The 19,790-nt window shown below is 39.1% G+C and overlaps 2 protein-coding genes across 2 annotated transcripts; one reads left to right on the plus strand and one right to left on the minus strand.

Annotated features, from left to right (window-relative positions):
• Positions 1-1,148: 1,148 nt before the first annotated feature.
• Positions 1,149-15,736, minus strand: rragca (Ras-related GTP binding Ca). Its single transcript, XM_073485065.1, has 7 exons — positions 15,337-15,736; positions 11,354-11,557; positions 10,211-10,410; positions 6,373-6,487; positions 4,904-5,046; positions 4,338-4,486; positions 1,149-3,141 (listed from the first exon to the last, which is right to left on the minus strand). The coding sequence occupies exons 1-7, from the start codon at positions 15,520-15,522 to the stop codon at positions 2,987-2,989; spliced, it is 1,152 nt and encodes a 383-aa protein (XP_073341166.1). The 5' UTR covers positions 15,523-15,736; the 3' UTR covers positions 1,149-2,986.
• A 711-nt stretch (positions 15,737-16,447) lies between these two features.
• On the plus strand, positions 16,448-19,281 carry LOC141011788 (c-Myc-binding protein-like). Its single transcript, XM_073485066.1, has 5 exons — positions 16,448-16,639; positions 17,093-17,165; positions 17,860-17,908; positions 18,118-18,247; positions 18,764-19,281. The coding sequence occupies exons 1-5, from the start codon at positions 16,625-16,627 to the stop codon at positions 18,803-18,805; spliced, it is 309 nt and encodes a 102-aa protein (XP_073341167.1). The 5' UTR covers positions 16,448-16,624; the 3' UTR covers positions 18,806-19,281.
• Positions 19,282-19,790: the final 509 nt, after the last annotated feature.

A 19,790-nucleotide genomic window follows, 5' to 3' on the forward strand; every position in this document is an offset into this window, starting at 1 on the left:
ACTCTAGTTTCATATGAGAGAATCAGCAAGAAATACTACTTTGGACATTTTAGCAAAGGTTAAAAAGGTCATTTAGACTGATAACATATAGAACTTGACTGCTTTAAAAATCACACACAAGCTGTCACATCGGTACTGAATAATCAGTTTACTCTATTGTTATGCTGAAGGCCCAATAAATGATACAAGGCTTCTCTCTCCACTGCTCACTGCGGTTGCAGAAGCTGCTGACATTTATAGTCGCACTTTAACAGGCTGTATAACTCACAATACAGGTTCAGCAGATGATGCATGCTTACTGTAAATTTAAGTATGAAAACAGTTATTGGGCTTGGAGAGGGGGCAAAAATGAATATCAATACTGTCGGGGAAGACTCGAGTAGTCCTACAGCGCCATCTTGTGTTTGCTTGTAGGTTTGCACCAGATTTGATGTGTTTTTAAAGAGCAATTCAGGAGGAGTTTCATTTGAGATGTTTTAAAAATACACCTAGATAGTGTAAAGATGGTTTGGCTTCTCAACTTACCTTTCTTTAAAGGAAAGGTTCACTAAAAAATGACAAATTCAGTCATAATCTACTCACCTTAATGCTGATGAAAAGTCAGGTGAAGTTTCGTGGTTCACAAAACAGTGTTGCAGCATTCACCTAAACAACCAAAGTATTAAAAAGGTGAAAAACTGAAAAAATCATAATATGGCTTCCTTGCAGCTCGTCAAGCCTCCAGAAGCCACAAGATACCAAATTGATTTGAAGAGGATATTTACTCCCTTGACACACAGTCAAGCTTGTGTACTCACTTCAAACAGGGTGTGTGCTAACGCTTTTAGCTTAACAGCTACATTGAAGATTTTGGCTTTAAAAGGGTATAAATAACGTCTTTTCAAATCAATTTGGGATCTCGGGGCTTCCAGACGCCCGTATGGAGCCTTTTTGTTTTTTTTCATTTTAAAAGAAGTCCCCATCTATTTCAGTTGTTTATGAAAATGCCTCAACGCTGTTTTGCTGTGAAGCTCCACAAATGTTTTGTGGACTTTGAAACTTCATCCGACTTCGCATCAGCACGAGGGTGAGTAGATGATGAGTGAATTTTCATATGTGTTGTTATCCTTTAACATACTGCTGGGCCAATTACTACATTGACAAAAACAAAATGTAAATTTCTTTTATTTCACATAGTATAGCATCACAATACACCAAATCAATCATCCATCACAGTTCTGATGTGCAAGTGTTTTTTCAGGTGATAATGACTGAGTTGAGAAGATCTTGGGCCTGATTCAAGAAGCAAAATTCACAGAGTTACCTGAATAAATCTGCTGAGTAAAAGTTCAAACTCAGCAAAGTTATAAAGATAACATGTCAAACCTGCTTTGTGAGTCAGGCTCCTCGTCTTTAGATGCAGTTCCCACATCTCACCCCTGATATAAACAAACAGAAAATGCAAGCATGAACATATTATCTGTCATTCTAATGGCAAAAGTAATTAAATTTGGTCTTCTTCGCCTTCTTTATCCGTTTAATTTTCTCAGTTAGATTCATTTTCACTTTCTCACCTTTGAATACAATGAGCAGTGTTATGGTTGAGAACAATACAAGCTGACAACACACTGACGTATGCATGCTTGGAATGGGTCCATCATCCTGCTGAGCAGATCCACACAAAACATGGCAACTTGTGTTTTGTGTTTAGTCATTTTGGGTAGGACTGAAACTGTAGCTGGAATAACATGCACATTTCAATCCGTTCTTATCATCCAAAAATGTCTTCAGACGTCAGCCTCTATGGAGTGAGAACCCCTCAATGAATCCTGCACCTCAACCAGACCTAAAATGTTTTTTCTAAGATGGCAACAAATAAGGTTTAAATTGTGACATGTTTTCATCATTTTGCAGTTTCTGAATCATTTTTTTTTTAAAATCATTTTGGCAGTGAGACCATTTCCAAATTCTTAACCAAACTATTTTTACAACCCATCAGGAAGTCGATCAAAACTTTGATTTTCAGAGGAGCACACACAGAAAAGTTAATTTCACTGGTTGGAAAAGACTTTAATTATGCTAAGCTGCTGTTATCGGGAAGAAGGACATAAACTCTTCCTTTAAAGATCCTTCACCAGTACAAACGGCCCAGTCTGGGATCTAATCAAAACCTTTCATTGACACGCACACTCACTCATACATACATACAGACATACATACATACATAACATACATATATATACTCGCATACACGCACAAGACCAAGTTAAATGGACAGCACAATCCCTTTTCAGTCTGCTAACAAAACCTTGTTTTCCCTTCACAAGTGAAACCAAAAAGCGAGTTTCGGGCAGCATTCAGGTAGGGTGAGGTGAGTGGTGGTGAGAGAAAGCTTGCACTGCAGACAAGCTTCATCTACATAAGGCCATCTCTGAACGTGTGTGGGTTAGGACGAGCAGTTCACATCCACCATCTTTTTATTTTTAAATCAGCACAGAAGTGGTCGGGGTGGGTTCATCACTAGACAGATTCCTGAAAACTGACATCACAGTTTGTCCATATCAAGAGGTCACAACAAGGGTTTGTTTTTCCTCCTCACATTGTTCATTTAGAGGGACCAGCAGCTAATTATCACAGCCTCGGACCGCTTAAGGAAATCCAAAGAAAGATCCTGAACCTCTTCCTATCCAGGTGCAGTTTTACTTTCTCGACTTCCTCACAGCCTGTACAGTGCTTTGCATTTTGCATTCGCATGAAACAAATGCGAGAATTTCCCTTCCGTCTTAGCTCGAGAAGCCTGACCCCGCTGTGCTCCAGTGCTGTCTCACACACTCGTGGCTCAAGCCGTCTCTCAGTTATTTAGGTGCCGGGAGCAAGGGATTGTGATTTGCGAGTCGGTGAGCCCCAGTTCAGTAGTCTCTCCTCTACAGGCTCCCTGGCCCATCTCGATCTTTCCGTTCCTCAACCCTCTTTTTGCGTCTTTTTGTGTTTTATTTTGCATCAGAGTCTAGACAGTGTTGCGCGGCGTACCGTTCAGTGCAACGACCTTGGTGCAGGGCGAGCCCACCGCCTGGGAGCCCAATGGACGCGCGGTGGAAACCCCCACCTCAAATACTTCATGGATGGCCTTCCGGAAACAGTGGAAGTTGTAGTCTATCAATCCTAAGGAGGAAAGATACATACAACAGATAAATAGATTTGTTATGACATTCAAAGGCAAATTTTAAAAAACAAACTTAAAAAAAAAAGCTTTACTTACAATTGTATAATGAATAACTCATCTCAAGCAAAAATGTCAAACACTACAACACTGGTTTCAGCTTCTAAAATATTAGGATGTGCTGCTTTTCTTTGACACTTGTGAAAGTGAATGGAGAGTCTTTGGGTTTTGGACTGTTGGTTGGACAAAGAAGCAATTTGAAAATGTCACTTTGGGTTCTGGGAAATTGTGATGAGCATTTTTCACATTTTTTTTGTTTACATTTTATATAATGAAAAAAATCAGTAGCTGCAACTCTTAACAAGAACATCTTATGAATTAATTAGTAAATATGTAATAATGTAATTAAAACAACCTCGCCAAACAACAAACCTAAAATGCCAAGTATGTGCATCTCTAAGACAGTCAAGTCAAACAAAAACTGAATCAGTTCAATTCCTCACATCATGGGAAGTACTACTGTCGTCCTAGGTTATGAAAAATACATTTTTGAGGCTTTTGAGGAACAAAGTTTGAGACAATAACCTAAACAATGTCATCACAGTTATCTATGAAACTTTTAATAGAAAGCCTGTGTTAAGAACTGGGGGCATGGAGTCTGAAAGACTTGGGAATTCACCAGGCAAGGAGGGTCCGACAAAATATACTGTTGTTGGGGCACCCATTAGCTTTGTTGGTAGAGCAGGCGTCCCATGTGCAGAGGCTTTGCCCTTGTTGCAGCGCCCGGGGTTCAAGTCTGGCCTGGGCTCTTTGCTGCGTGTCACCTCCGCTCTCTGTCACCCTGTTTCCTGTCATGTCTCTGAAGCTGTCCTATCAATAAAGCCATACAAAGGCCGAAATAATAATAATTCAAAAAAATATATGTATATATATACTGTTGAATGGCATTATAGAAAGTGTAGGATGCAGTGTTTTTGGAGCTTGAACCATGCTAAGAGCTAAAAGTCAGGCTATCTTGGCCTCTGCTGCATCAGTTTTCACCATCCATTCGAATCTGTCTCAAATGTCATGAAAGTGGAATGCAAAGTCTCTGGGTTTTCTCTTTAATGTGTTTGTTTTGAATTCATAACCTCGTGGAAGAAAACTGACTTGAGGCCACATCACCATTAGCCAAATTAAGATTCCCCTGACAGTTTACCTTTACGCTCGAAGCTTTCTTCTCGCAGGATGCAGACAAGGGCCAGGAACTTGGTGACCTCTTTCAGGTACAGCACAGTGGTGTTGTTGAGCTTGATGATGGCCATGGACTCCTTGTCGTAGGCACTGCCGCTGCCGTCCTCCCTCAGACTGTTGTGGCACAACACAGCACCATAATGTTCAGGGGGAAAATGTGAAAAAAAGACAAAACATTGGAGCATGTGGATGTGGACTAATTAAGCAAATAAATGCATAATTAAGTTGTGCTTCAATGAAAGCATCCTCAAGCAACACATGGGTGAGCTCCTTATCTTGAAGCATTAAGAAATTACAGAGGATTCAAATGAATTTGTTTTTTCTGTATTTAATATGTAAATTTATACAGAAAGTTAATTCAAAATCTGCTTTATAGATACTCGTCCCTATGTTTTCAATTCTTTTATTATCAAGTTAAAGCCTGTGAAAATGCAAACTGCATCTAAATGAAAGGAAGAGCTGAAAACGCAGCTATAACCCCACTCTGACTTAGATTACTAATAAACAAGTAAACAAATACAACGCACTCACCCGTAGATGCAGGAGACGTCAATGACCACATCGATCATGTCACAGCACAGTTCATAGGACTGCATGTCTACAGGAGAGCTGTCTGTGGCGATGTAGATCTTGCTGACCACATCGAACAGAAAGGCCTTCTCTATCCCTGAATTCTGTCAGTCACAAATATGAGCCAGACAGGAAGAGACAAAGGAAAGGAATTTTTCTTGATTCATCATTAATCAGTGTATAAACCGTCAGACAATAATGAAATCATGTTTGATTGTCATAATGGTCTTGTCAAAACTACAGGTGACATTTATGACATTATTGATGGATCCATTCCACTTAGGTGAGCTAGTTCCAGGGCTCTGGTATCGCTCACTCACTGACATGGCTTACTGTGACACTTCAGCCATTGTTAATGTTGTTGGTCACACCTGTGCTTTTCCCGCTTCCAAGTCAAAATGTCTGCTGTGAGAGGGTCTACTGTTGCTGCCAAATATTCTGACTTGCGCCTAATCAATTGTTTCAGCGCTACATGTTCGATGCTCTTATATCTAGTAGTTTCCCTTCAGTATCTCTGGGTGTACAGTATTTAAACCATTGTAAGCTATTGTCACAAATCAGTATGAAGGACTTCTGTATGGTAATATCGGATTTTTATAAGATTTTGCATCAACCTACCTTCATTTATAGATATATAATTTGCTCGGTTAGACAAACATTCTGACATTACTGCCAGCATATTTTATCCATTTACAATTTCGCAATTGATTTTCCAGAATTTATCAATAAACTGTTTGACCTGATGAAGAGTAAGCGTGCTTTTCATTCTACATAATTTATTAATACACACTGAAATGTGCCAAAAGTTATCCCTATAAACAGTCCTATGAAAGCCAAGCACTAATGTTAAATAATGTTTTGAGTAGACCACTTTGTCATGCCAGATGGCTGAAAGATGTACCATTCCTCTTAAACTACACCCTGCAGGGATCTTCAAGGTTCACTTCACAAAGCCTAAAACCACAGGGCTTTACTGATGTTTTAAATGCAACTTTAACCATCCAGTCATGACAGGATGTGTGGGAACAGATATGAAGTGTCACACCATGAACTGAAGTGAATCTTACAAGTCATTCCTGAGGAAGAGTCTGATTGCCCTGAGAAGAATTAAATGCGCTTTGACGTAATTTTCCTTACTTAATAAACTTCTTTACTAAGAAGACTTCACAGCACCTGAGAAATATCTCCCAGTGGTTATCAAGAGCAATATATTTCAAAATGTTCTGAGAATGTCTAAGTTAGAAACTGTGCAAGATCCACAAACTGGCATTTCATTCAAGGACTGCAGGGAGGAAACGCTAACCATACCGAGGCATCAGAGCTGCCAGTGACTCATATCATGCTCGCTGTCACACTTAAATCACGCTGGCACACTGATGACAAACTTACAAAAAGGTTCATTCACAAAGTGCTGGATGCTCTTTACTTACAGAAATGAAGATGTTTAGGAGGTTCTCCAGAGTGGGAAGCTGAGGGATGAGCTTCTGCACCACTTTGCTGAAGGCCTCAAAGATGGAGTGGTCGTAAATACTCGTCAAGTAAAAGCTGAATGAGGTCAAAAAAAAAAAAAAAGAGGAAGTGAATAGGCAGTTATGAGTAGCAAACAGTCTCACTTCCTCAAAGCGCACATGAAAGCAGGTAAAAATACTGATAGTCATGAGATCACATGACAAACGGACACTGTATGGTAGAAAAGTTGATTAAAGCATTTAAACCTGATTCAGACGTAAAAACACAGAAATAAAAACAAAATGTTAGCAAAAATGCCTTCACATGATTGTGGCAACACTGGACACACATGACTTATGGACTTTGGTCACTGAGATACATAAATAAAAAGGTCAGACCCTGAGGAAGCCGGTGACTTCAGCCAAATGGAACTGTCCGCATACATTTGGCAGGAGCTCAACTTTACAATGCATTACAGTGAAGAAAGCCCCAGAGAGCCACAAGGCAGAGCAGGAGGAAAAAGCCTTCTCATCGGCGCTATATATCCGGGCCCGGACTGGCTGTCTAACCGGCATAAAACAACAATCTCACCCCACATAAAACACAGTGCAGCGTGAGTCGACACGTACAGTAAAGCTGCTGCAGAGCTGACCGGGGATCACAGCTTGTTTGATTTGTACACAACACATTTATAGTTTCTACACAGTATGTCAGGGAACAGGCTGCAATTAATGATTTTTATTTTGTGATTAAAGCTGCAGAAAACTACGGTTTTCATTACAGTGATCTATTAACAATTCTTTTTAGTCGATTTCTCGTCATGTAGTTTGTTGAATGATATATGAACTTTGAAAAAATTGCTATAAATGATATTTTTGTCATTTCAAGACCATTTTATGTCCCTGATATGATAACATAATAACGCAGGTACAGCCTTTCAAATAGCAATGAACTTTTAATTTTTAAGAATATTCAGACACAGTTGACCTGACATCCATCGACCAGAAGTATTATTTTCAATTTTACACTATTTTATCAATAGGTTTAACTTTGAAGCCCCCAATAAAAGAGCTGGAAAAAAAATTAAAATAAAACTGGAGGTTGAAGCAAATATTAAAATATTAAATATAAATATATAAATAAAACTACCTAAGAAATAAAAGGGGCTCTTAGATATTGAGGTCAGCAAACAATAGGGATCATGTACGTACGTGTATAGATAAGTCATAAGTACAATAAGGTGTGTGCGATAAGTCGATAATTATAAAACAGTGAAAAACAACCATCACAATTAACATCTTCTTGCTGATTTTTACAACAACTCAAGCCCCCAAAATATCTTAGTTACAATTACTTATTAGGAAAATAGAAGAAAATTCTCACACTTGAGAGGAGCCAGGGATTTCTTTTGGCATTTTGTATAAACAAAAATCTTGAATGGTTATATGGATTATCAAAATAGTTACTGACCAATTTTCTTTCCATCAAATATTTGCTTATATATTCAGCTCTATTTTATATTCATTTATTGAGGATTTGGTTAATCACTTGATAATTGACACCAGCAGATTCCTGAGGCAAAATGTAAGTCGTCTCATTTTGACTGACCATCGATCAAAAATATGCCAAAACTATTCAATATCACAGGGTAATAAATCCTCACATTTAACGAACAGTAATCACCATAATACTTTACTTAAAATAATACTTATTTTAAGTATCATTAATTTATTAAAGAACGTGTTCTGTCTATTGAGTCATTAATCAAATAATCACTTCAGCTTTACTCAGGACTTTGTCCTCTGGTTACATGACATTCAATTGCCAATGTTTTCCCCAGAAAACAACAAACCAAACACTCAACTACTGTTAACTACAGTGACATAAAAGGACTAAGAAGAGAACGACACATGTGTACTTTAGCCTTCTTTCTACATCTGTAGTATGTCAGACCTTTGGAGCTCGGCTCATAGCAGCTCTGGTATCTGAAGCACAGGTCACCATTTCTTCATTAGGAGGTCAAAGAGGAATCTCACAGTAACACTGAGAGTATGTAGGACGCAGGCTGCTGTACATCAACACAAAACTAACCAAGCAATAAGGTTCAACTGTGGTGTCACACACAGACGCCTTGGTGCTCCTGAGTTTAGGCTTTTAAAGCACGTACCTAATGACATTTATTTTATTTTTTTTTTACTTTTGTCGATTGCCATCATGTTGTCGGGTGCTGCAAGTTTCACATACTGATAGAAACATTTTGATACAAAAGTTCTGCTCAGTGATTGAATTACAAGTCATCTGCCTGAGATATCATCTTCATATGACTACATGTGCAGACTCGACTGAAAGAAAGTGGGACACCTTGAACTGTTTGCGAGAAAAGCCTTATTTTCACTTTCAAACTTACACAAGTTTGATGCAGTGGGAGGAGAGACTGGCCTGGTCTCTATATGCTGACATGTTAACACTACATGTTTTGTGGTTGAACAAAGTTGTTTTAACAGACAGAACTGGCAAGAAGAAGACTGAAGACTAACGAAGCAACTACAGAAACAAATAACCAAACTACTTCCTTGTATGAATCACAACTTCTTTTTTCATTAGATGATGCAAATAAAACATCACTTACAATTTCAGCACTGCCTTAACAAAGCATGAATGTAAGCGTGAGGATCCGTTTTACATATCTTGGTGTGCTCACTAAACCAGACTTATATGAATTTATGGACAGAACACACAGTGGATGTTTGTGGCCCGAGAGGTCTAAAGTCTATAGAAAGATTTAAAGAAAATGTTTTAGAGGTGAAGTCATGCCATTTTTATGGATCATCACTCAGTAAAATCATTTAATGATATGTCTTCCCTCTCTTCCAATGTTGGGACATGACGTCTGTTAAACTCAGTCTCTCGTAATTCAAATTACACCATGATGGAGAGGCAGAGAGACAGAGAGCCTGTCTGTGTGCTCAGACTGAAGTACAGGTTGGGTTTTCTCTGCCAAGGCGTTCACATGTTAAAGGAAATCAAACCAGATCTAAAAATACCTGCACATTTCCATGTAAGATGCTTGAGCCTGTTCTCCACCTAGTAAAACAGACGCCAATAACTCTGTAGAAGTTATGTTTGACTTCAGTCACATTCAAGTATAGTAGCTAAGTAAGCAAACTCTGAGTCTTGATATGCTGTTTGAGGGGATTTGAGGTTTCTAGTTAGCGGCTGTACCAACCTGTTAGAGCTCATTTTTAAGCTGCAAATGTGTTTTTGATCGAATTCGGGTAAATCATCAGCCTCGCTGTAAACATTTAATAAAATGTGTGCTGTTCAGCTTTGTGTCTGATGTCTTGTTGTTCTGTTTTTCTCCTAACGATGCAAGAAACGCATTAGAACAGATGGGAGTTAAGTTAGGGCTTTTGATTTGATTTTGAGACAGTAACAGTTGTCGTTGTACAAACCAAAGCATGTATGTCCAATTCTGGCGATTTGACCGTTTTAGATGTACTGTAAGTGTTCCTCAAAATGGATTGAGCCATTATTTGTTTATTTTCACCTCCCTACAATGCCTGGATTTTTTATCCCACATCTTACATATTTTTCCCACTTTGTTATAAAATGTTATAAGATTTTCATATTGAGGATGTCTGATGTCACTCAAAGAAAGAGCAGCCTTTTATAGCTATGCAGTAAGAGAAATTATGGTGAAACTAAGACACCATGAATTAAAGAGACTCTCTGTACCAACTTCCTCTGTGATTGCACAGGTAGCTTAGAAGAGATGTAAAGATGTGGAAGTGAAATAATAAAATGTTGGACAAAATGTACCTGAGATGCAGCTTTTCTAAGCTAGCGTCTGCCAGATCGTCGTTGGCTCTCTGATGGATGTCTCTCTGGGTCTCGATCTTGTGGTCGTCTGAGAGGCCGTCCACTTTGTGGATAAACACCTCAAAGTTGATCTCTGGATTGACTCGGTATGCTCGTGACACGGTGAGATGAAGCCTGCCCAGGGCCTCCACGTAATCATCCTAAGAGAAAGAAACATATTAATTCAAAAATGCAATATGTACATCTTTTCAAAAGTTAGTCTTAAAACTGTCTTTAACTGCATTACAAAAATAAAACTTAAAGTAATCTACAATCCATATTTTCACATAACAATATTTTTTTATGACTGCATTCATGCACAGTCAGAATTTAACTAATCACCTTTATTTTTGCTATACTGTCATCAAAACAATTAAGTTTCATTAAACATTTAGATACCTCAAAATCACATCACAGTTCTGCTTAAAAACAAAAAAATATTTTTGTGCAGCTAGAGATAGCACATAAAAGATAAACTATTACAATAACATGCCAGAGCTAATTCCCGTCAGTAAAATGAACAGGAAAATCAAGACTGGCTGCCTATTTAAAGTGTTATGGTAACAACAAGGATACGGAAATGTACTGCTGCATTGTCTTCCTAAACAGCACGACGAAAACAAGCCTCCTCAGATATCACCGTGACCAAGTGCTGAAACTAAGTGAATCTGATGCACCTCCTTGAGTAGAAATAAACCCTGCAATCTGATCAGTTGTGGCTAACATCGGAGCTGAGATTACTTCTTGAAAGCACTTAGGGTCATGTGGATGGCACCGGCATAAAAGCCATTGCATGTAATTGGTCTTTTATCCCGACTGCTCTGGTTGTTCATCACCGAGTTCATTCTCGAGGGCTTCTACTGTTCCTGACATCAGCAGTGAGACACTAAAATAGTGTATTTTCATTATGTGTGGAGTTTCAGCTTGATGAAATGGAAAATATACACAAAAATGGGTGTGAATGTGTTTATAAAGTGTCCAGTCAGCACACAGAAGAGAAGAGGAAAAGCAAAATTCAACATTTTTAGTCAGCATATTTGAAACATGACACGGATTTTTTTCCAACAGCAGGTAAGTGTTTCCGCTTTCTTTTCATTTCTTCACCTGAGCATCGATGACGAATATCAAAGCCCCAGTTCCTCTGAAGATCATCTCATAGTCGAAGGTGGGGTCGAAGAAGTCGACCTGACCCGGGAAGTCCCAAATCTGGAAGTTGACAAAGGAACTGCTGGAGATGTCGTCCTTGTAGATCTTGTTGGTGCTCTCCAGGAACAAGGTCTCATTGGGAGACATTTTGTGGAACACCACCTGAAATCAGAGTTGATGTAAAGTTTGAGTAAATGCAGATGACTCGTCTTGATGACTTGGTGGGGATAATCTGGAGACCTAAAATCATAGTATGTATTGGATAGATACGAAAACAGAATACAAATTGTGCTGAAAGCTGCTATTATATCACACTCGGGTAACAATTTCAAGGCTGCTACATAATTTCAAGATGACGCTTCAGCCAATCAACATGCCAACAGTGGAAGAGACACTTTTCTGATTTAAGGAAATTACAGTTCTCCAATACTGCTTGCAACTTTGAAATTACACACAAATATAACCATATTGTGGCCTGGTAGAGACAGAAAATAACACAAGTTAGAGGACATATGAATACAACATTACAATTACACATTGGTGGTAAAATAATCAACATCATAATACTACAGTGAATATGCATTCTTTTGGGATCCATTACGGACACACATGCACCAACTGTAGCTATTTTTATTAGATGCATTGCTTGTGGAATTCACATATTAAATTAATATTTTGTTTTCATAATTTGTCACTGAGATTTATTTCAAAATGAATTTGGCATCTGATGATCATGTTGCTCGCAGCCAAGAGACTAATTTTAATTAACTGAAAAGCCTCCTCACAACCAAGAGGAATGGATTTAATCGTTTTGACCATGCAGAATAAAAATAAATAAATGTATTAGACCTTATTGCCTGCCAATTTCTAGTGAGGTAGAGAGGCAGACCTGGACTGATACTGCGCAGCACTTTGAGATTCCCTTTTGCCACCTTTTGTGTTGTGTTTTGCGTTTTGCTTCGTTTTAATGTATGTTTAATGACTGTCTAACATTTGTGTCAAAAGGCTGAGACTTTAAACATTTTGTCACACATTCTTTAATCGCCCATTTGCCCATAAAACTATGAGAAGTGCTTAATATTTTAGGGCTGCAATTTAAAATTATTGTCATTGTCGATTTAATCTGTGGATCATTTTCCTTAATTCATCAATTAATTGTTTGGTCTTTAAAACGTCAAAAAATGGTGACAATGTTGATTAGTGTTTCCCAAAGTCCAAGAAATCATCCTCAAATGTCTTGTTTTGTCCACAACTCAAAGATATACAGTTTACTGTCATAGAGGAGTCACTAGACCAGAAAAAATTCACACTTATCCAGACAGTTCATCAATTATCAAAATAGTTGACGATTATTTGAATAGTTGACAGCTTATCCATTAATCCTTGCAGCTCTAAAGCATTTATTAATACAGCTAATACAAATCGCATGTAACCATATATATATATAATAAATAATATGTTATATCTTACAACATTTCCTGTATTAAATATCTATTATATATATTGTTTTCATGAGAGAGATTATTCCAGCCGTACTGGATTTTGGCTTTTGCCATTATCAAGCACAAAGACATCATTCAGATGTCACATGCAAAGCAAGAGGGAAAAGGGCAAAACGTTGCAGACTGATGCAACACATGTCACTCTACATTCAGCATTTTCCACTGCATGCTTTCAAGCAGCAGGCTGTAAGATTGCAGCTGTAAAGTGAAGTGTAGTTAAGGGTTCATAAGGGTCTTGGTCTACCGAGTACAGCAACAGGTGGAAAGTAAGTTGCAGTAGGGGATGGTGGAGGACCTGGGAGAGTGTTCTCTCCTCCGCTGCCATTTTGAATTAGTGTGTGGGGCCACTGAGGTCACAGGCCAGTGAACCAGCAAAAAGCCAAATCACATGTTTTTCAGCTCATACTGGAGGCTTACAGAGGAGCATTAATCTGAGACTTGACAGTGTGTGGATTATTGCAAAACAGTACAAGTGCGTTTCAGGACTGAAAACTGCGATTCTTTACTTTTGTTTCTTCAGGCAGCATCTGTAGGAGAGCCTCCTGGCGAGTCACGCTATATCCAGCCTGATTCTACTCCCCCTTGATTTTTAACATAAATAATAAAATATCATAGAAGGCACAACTGCATCTCATCTATTATTCAACTACAGTGCCGGTCTAAAAGTCTTGAAAAATTGGATCGAGATAGCTAACCTTGGTGTAGGATCACGCAAAAGAAAAAGCATTCAGATCATGGCGGGGAGGTTACCAACTGCACAAAGTGGCCCAGAAAAGCCCTGGATTCATTGCATGTCGAATGGTTTTGGTAATTTGATGAATTACAAATTTGATAGGGAATTTGCACCACTGATGTACAATATTAACTCGAACTCTAATCTAATTTTGTGACCATGTCTTGTAGATGGACACTGGGTCTATTTTGTTATATGAAGATGGTGAAACAAAGTACACTTTGTTCACCGTTCATACACCTCTGTTACATGTAAGTCTACAGATTCAGTTAATCTGTAGTGGTCATTTTGCTCAGCTGGAGCTAAAGTTAGCAACATTTCCTAGTAGAAGTTAGTTAGAACTGAAGAAGCCTCTTGGATGAGAGGTGAAACGTCTTCAAGAAACTGCAGCAAGTCCAACTGCCTACGATACAGCACCTAGATTTACTATGACCTGGATGACTGAGAACCTTCATCAACATTTCCTAGTAATGTTAGGTCTTCATAATAACAAGCCAACAGCAGGATATATCTCGGTAGGAAGGCCAACATAAAATGTTATAAGTCAGTTTTTCTGCTTCCATCTGGGAATATAGAAGTATCTGCTGCCGTACCACCAGACTACAGAGCAGCTTCTTCATCAGGCCATGTGACACCTAAGTCATCCTCAGCATTTTGCCATAAAAAGTTTACATTTTTTAAACCCAATCCAGTGGCAGGCATTCAGATTAACTATATAGAAAATAGCAAATCTTCTTGCTGATGGTCTTGTTTGCTTAGTAAGTCATTTAGAGGGAAGAGTAACCACTTTAAAAGTTGCTTGTAGTATGTTAAATCAATCTTGCATTTTCCTGCAAGACCATCTCCAGTAATATCTTTACATTCATCATTAAGGTATAGGGAAATAACAGAGGTGCTATCTCACACAACAAAAGCCATGTATGTAAGGAGTGTGGCTGTGGTTTGGCCTTCATCTTGATCAAATTGATCACAAGACGACGAGCTGCGTCACATCGGAGTGGTTTACCACTTCAGCTAAAGACAATTTTCTGGGGAAAACCCTTGAATACTGGCTGATCTGGACTTAATGTGAACTTGGAGGTGACAGGATGCAAACAGTACAGAAAGCACAGGGGGGGGTTAGCAGGGCCCCAACAAATGTCTTCCCTCAGGGCCCCTTAACTCGTTAATCCGGCCATGATTTAGTGTGTGTATAAAGAGAAAGAGCTTGCTGGCCAAACCGCAGATGCTCTGACTGGTGCACTGATTCAAAACAATGTTATGACTTGCAGAATGGAAGGTGTGGTCGGCGTCATGTCATGTGAGAGCTTCGCATCAGACCTGCCCTATGCCTCACGGCTGGGTGGGACTACAGATATATTTGGCACGTTGGACAAGTTGCTAACCAAACAGTCACATGCTTCACGTCCACATATCGGTAAAAGATGCACCTAGCATCTCTGTCTATCACCTGGTTAATTATTCACAGCTACAGCTAGCCAACACTGGAGGCTAACTACTTATTAGCTGCGGGGAAAGCTTGTTTATCCCAGTTCCTCTGCTCTCGTGTAGCTACACGTTATCTGCTGCTCGATAGCCATAATCACTTACGACATGCTAAACTACCTCGCTAGCTATTTTGGCTAACGTCCCATTTACTTGCGTGTGGCAGGGAAAGGCGCCGCCGCTCGCCCCGAAAGGCTAATAGTTGAACATCTCTGCCTTACCTTCTGTATCGATGATTTGCCACTTCTTCTCAAGCCCATCAGCAGGATCCTCGGCTTGCTGTCGGACGGCGTCGGGCTGCCCTCGATGTCGGCCTCCTCCTCCTCACCATAGCCGAAATCTTTGGGGAACGAGTCTGCAACCCCGTAGCTGTCAGCCAGCTGTTCCACCTCGTACTGAATCGACATTTTGACCTAACGACGGTCGCTTCCCCTCTTCCCCCCCTTTACTTGTCGATCACCGCACCCGTGTTTGTATCGGACGATCGGTATGCGACACAAACTAACGTCACACAATGAAAATAGTTTGTCAATAATGCCCAGGCTACTTGGAAACACCGAGCGTGATCCCACACATTTCCTTAGGATTTCCTCTCTCGTGAAAAAAACTCGCCCCCTTGGTCCCGCCGCTCGATTCTGATTCGCTGCCTGAATAAAAATACGACAAATGATTGGTCGAGCCGCCTGCCACTCCTACTGAGGTTTGTCGCTGTCACCTGACTAGTACCCAGACTTGTTTTGTGACCTATCACCCGAATGTGAAGCGAATACACAGTCCTGGCACGCCACTTTAAAGCCGTTTTCAGCTTGTAACAATTATTCACAATTTGATTATTTTTATCTGCTGTAAAATAAAAGTGAACACGTAAAAAAAAAGGTTGTGAAAAAGGGGCCAAATAGACAGTGGGCAATTCGCTTGCTCCGCCATTTTACCAGCAGATGGCGGCAAAAATCCACCACAGTAGGGGGAAGGCTTTCAAGATCTTTCCAAAATGTCGGAATTAATAGCGAAAATCGCCAAAAAAGCCCCCCCAGAGCGTTATTTTCATGATATATGCTTTGCTAGGCGGCGTGTGTGAAGAGAAAATACAAAACATAACCGGGGATGTCCATAATGAGCTAAAGTGTCATTTAAAAAATGTATATATATCATGTAATTTGTGAAGAGACTCATTTAATTTAGTGCTTTACGTCTTCTGTCCGTGATTTTGTACTGTATTTTGTCACCAGTGTTTTCAATAAAATAAAACAAGTACACAACCACAACCAGCCGCTAACGAGGACTTCCTCTCTGGGCCGTGCTTATGGTGTTAATTATTTTTTTACGAGGAACACCTGAAGGCAGCATCAGACCCAGCAGTCCACTTGCTTGAAGAGCGTGATAACGAAACTTAAGTTTTCCCGGCCCGGCAGTTTAGTTGCGTTTCAAAATTGTTTGCTCGCTATCAAGACAGGACAATAAAACACCGATCTAAAAGAGGAGAGTGTCAACTTTAAAACCTACATCAACATGACGCATTATAGAGTAAGTATGTTTGCTGTCTGCTTTATCTCTCTCTAACGCTGTGTAGCAACTGTTTCTTGTCTGGGACGCTAGCTGTAAGCTAGCTAAGCTAACACTAGCAACCTAGGGAGGTACCTGTGTTCATCAGAGGGTAGAGGGCCCACCTGTGACAGCTCGTGTTTGTTTTTCAACCATTGGGGATTGTAAAAGTTTGTGCAGACAGTGAAGTTGGGAACTCGTGAGATAATGTCAGCGAACCAACTACAAACTGCTTTTTGACCAATGTTTTCCGACTATTTGTATGTTTAGTAACCGTTGACTCCGAAAATGACCCTCGTGTCAAATCAAATGTTTGTTGTGTTGTTGTTTTGATATCAACATCTATTCAAGTGGACTTCACCTGACTGTTGAGTCACCAGTTGGTAATGATAAAATGTCTGACTTCTTTAAAGTGTGTGATATTTCCTCCTACAGTCTTCAGACACTAAAAGGGAGCAGTTTCGGAGGTACTTGGAGAAAGCTGGTGTTGTTGACAGTCTTACCAGCGGTATGGCACTTTTTTCCTGTATATTCACAAACTTCACATTGTAATGGAAAGCAAATGAAGCAAACCAGGAGTGTTGAAGTCAGTGTTACAATTTAAACTAGCTATATATTTGTACAAATGATCAACACGGATCATCATCTGACAGGATTGAACAGAAAATACCAATTCATATTATATATTGGCTCATTGTGGTTAGTAAACATCAACAAATTATCATGCAATGTTTGAAATTTTCCTCTTTCTCACAAAACCATTAACAGATTCTTCTAACCGTCGGTCTAAAACTCAAAGAATTGTCATTTACTATCATATATGACCATAAAAAAGTAGAAAATCCTGACATTTAAGAAGCTGAAACCAGCAAATGTTTGATATTTTTAGCTTGAAACAATAAATTGATGATCAAAATATTCCGCTATTGTTTTTCTCTCGATCAGCTAGTCATTTAATCGACTAATCGTTGCAGCTCTACAGTTCAATAATACACCTAAAAAGATTAAATAATACATTACTATTTAACACTGGAAATATCTAATCCAAGTAAACAAGACATTTGCTGCCAACTTTGAGTTTCTGTGTCGATTTGGTCGGGACCCAGAAAGTATTGATGTTTGACTCCCGGCCCTGTTAGTTGTTGCCTCAGTTCTTGTGCAATTTTGTTTAATTCTTTTCTATTTTCCCTTCTGGATTTCAGTTCTAGTGGCTTTGTACGAACAACAAGAAAGGCCCAGCAATGCTCTGGAGTATCCTTCTATACACACAACCCGACTCTGCTGAACCATTGAGCGGTTGCAGAAATGGTCTCTTGGTTTAGTTGGTAGTGAGCTCAGCCTCGTAATGAACTTCACTGCCCACCACTCTCAACACAAATAATAATGAAGAGAAATGTTCAGAATTTACTTGATAGAGGAGGCAACTGCTTGCTGTAGATTCTTTAACAGACTCCCTCCAGATTTATCAAGGAGCATCTTGGTGGTGGTGGCCAGACTTCAACAGACACGGAGGATCTGCAGCAGGAGGTGATGGACTTGAGGCAGAGGTGTTCACGTCTGGCAGAGGAAAACAAAGACCTCAAAACAAGGGTAAGCTGTGCTGGTGCTTACGTGTTTAATTTCAGCCTTTCTAAAGCACATGAGTGTGAGTAAATGCAATATGCAAAGTGATCAGTAACTAAAGTAACCTAATAAATGTAGTGGAGTAAAAGGTACTGTACAGTATTTGCCTTCAACATGTAGTGTAAAGTAGCAGAACATGGAAATACTCAAGATCAATTTTGAGGTATTTAAGACAGTATTTGATTAAAAAATGTACTTAGTTACATTTATATTTACTGCTACTTTTATACTCAGACTAGAATACCCAGTTGAATAATCAGCCAGGCTGATAATCATTTTACAGGAGAGGATAATAACAATTACATACTTGGAGATCCTTCATACCTTTCAGTGTAGCTCTGTTGAAGAAATCTTTGTGATCTGGTAGTTGTTTAAGTAGCATTTTGTTGTACTCCTTTGCTGTAGTTGTATTTGTCTGAAAACTGCCACAGACATGAATGGATAAAAAACAAAACATATGTCCTTTTTCCTCCGTGTCTCTAGCTGCAGCATTATGAGCCAGAAGAGGGAGCCACAGCTGACTAGACCCGAGCAGAGCTTTTGTGTGAGAAATGTACTTTTTGTTTATATTCCTGCTGTAACTTTAGATTTAAAGACTAGACGACACTGTCAAGTGAAAGCCAAGAACTTTTTATGTAACTGTGCTGTTTTTTGTAAATTGTAGTTCCTGCTTTGTTTTTTAGAATCTAACTTATTCTGTACATGTATGTATATAATTTTTCTTTCTTGTTCATTCAATCTTTAGTAAAAGTTTATGATAGAAAGTGCTTAAGTTCATTAGATGTGGGACTTCTTTGTTAGGGCTCTATGTGAGAAAACAACCAAGGTCTGATAATGCTGTGGATGATTTAACTTTTTTGGCATAAATAGGAAGACACAGACTCCCGTGTGTGACAGAGACACACTTATCCTTTATTTCCAAAGGTCTGGTGTGAGTAAACAGTTGTACAAAGCTCCAAAATGTAAGTTACGGGTAAAATAAAGCACAGTTTTGTAATTAAGATACTGTTGTATCACTCATTTCTAAACATCAATTTATCAGTCAGGCATTTTACTGAACTATCAGAGGATTTTGATACAGAGTCAATATTGCAAAACATGACAGAAACCTTGGGGACAAATGGGCGTCTGGTTTTCTACCAGGTCCAATCAGATTTGTTAATAACTTTCGGTTGTTTCATTAGAGACAAACAGAATCCAAACTATCAAGCAGGACAGTTACAGTGTTGCTGTGTTAGCTGCTAGCTTTTGATATGATCATTAGTGTTTTATACCCAGGACGTGCTGGTAATGTTGTGACAGTCAGACATTTTATCATAGTATTACCACATTTTCTTACATCTGTACAGGTCATCTCATTAACTCTTTATCCATTTAAGAGATGACAAACTCCCCGCTGCTAGATCCCTAAAACATATAGCGATGTGATGAAACCACAAACTTTGGACGAAATAATCTTTCCAAAAATATTTATATGTTGTTATGGTACAAATATTTAGGGATCGACCAA

Source organism: Pagrus major, chromosome 17 (assembly GCF_040436345.1).
Source record: "Pagrus major chromosome 17, Pma_NU_1.0".
Lineage (NCBI taxonomy): Eukaryota > Metazoa > Chordata > Actinopteri > Spariformes > Sparidae > Pagrus > Pagrus major.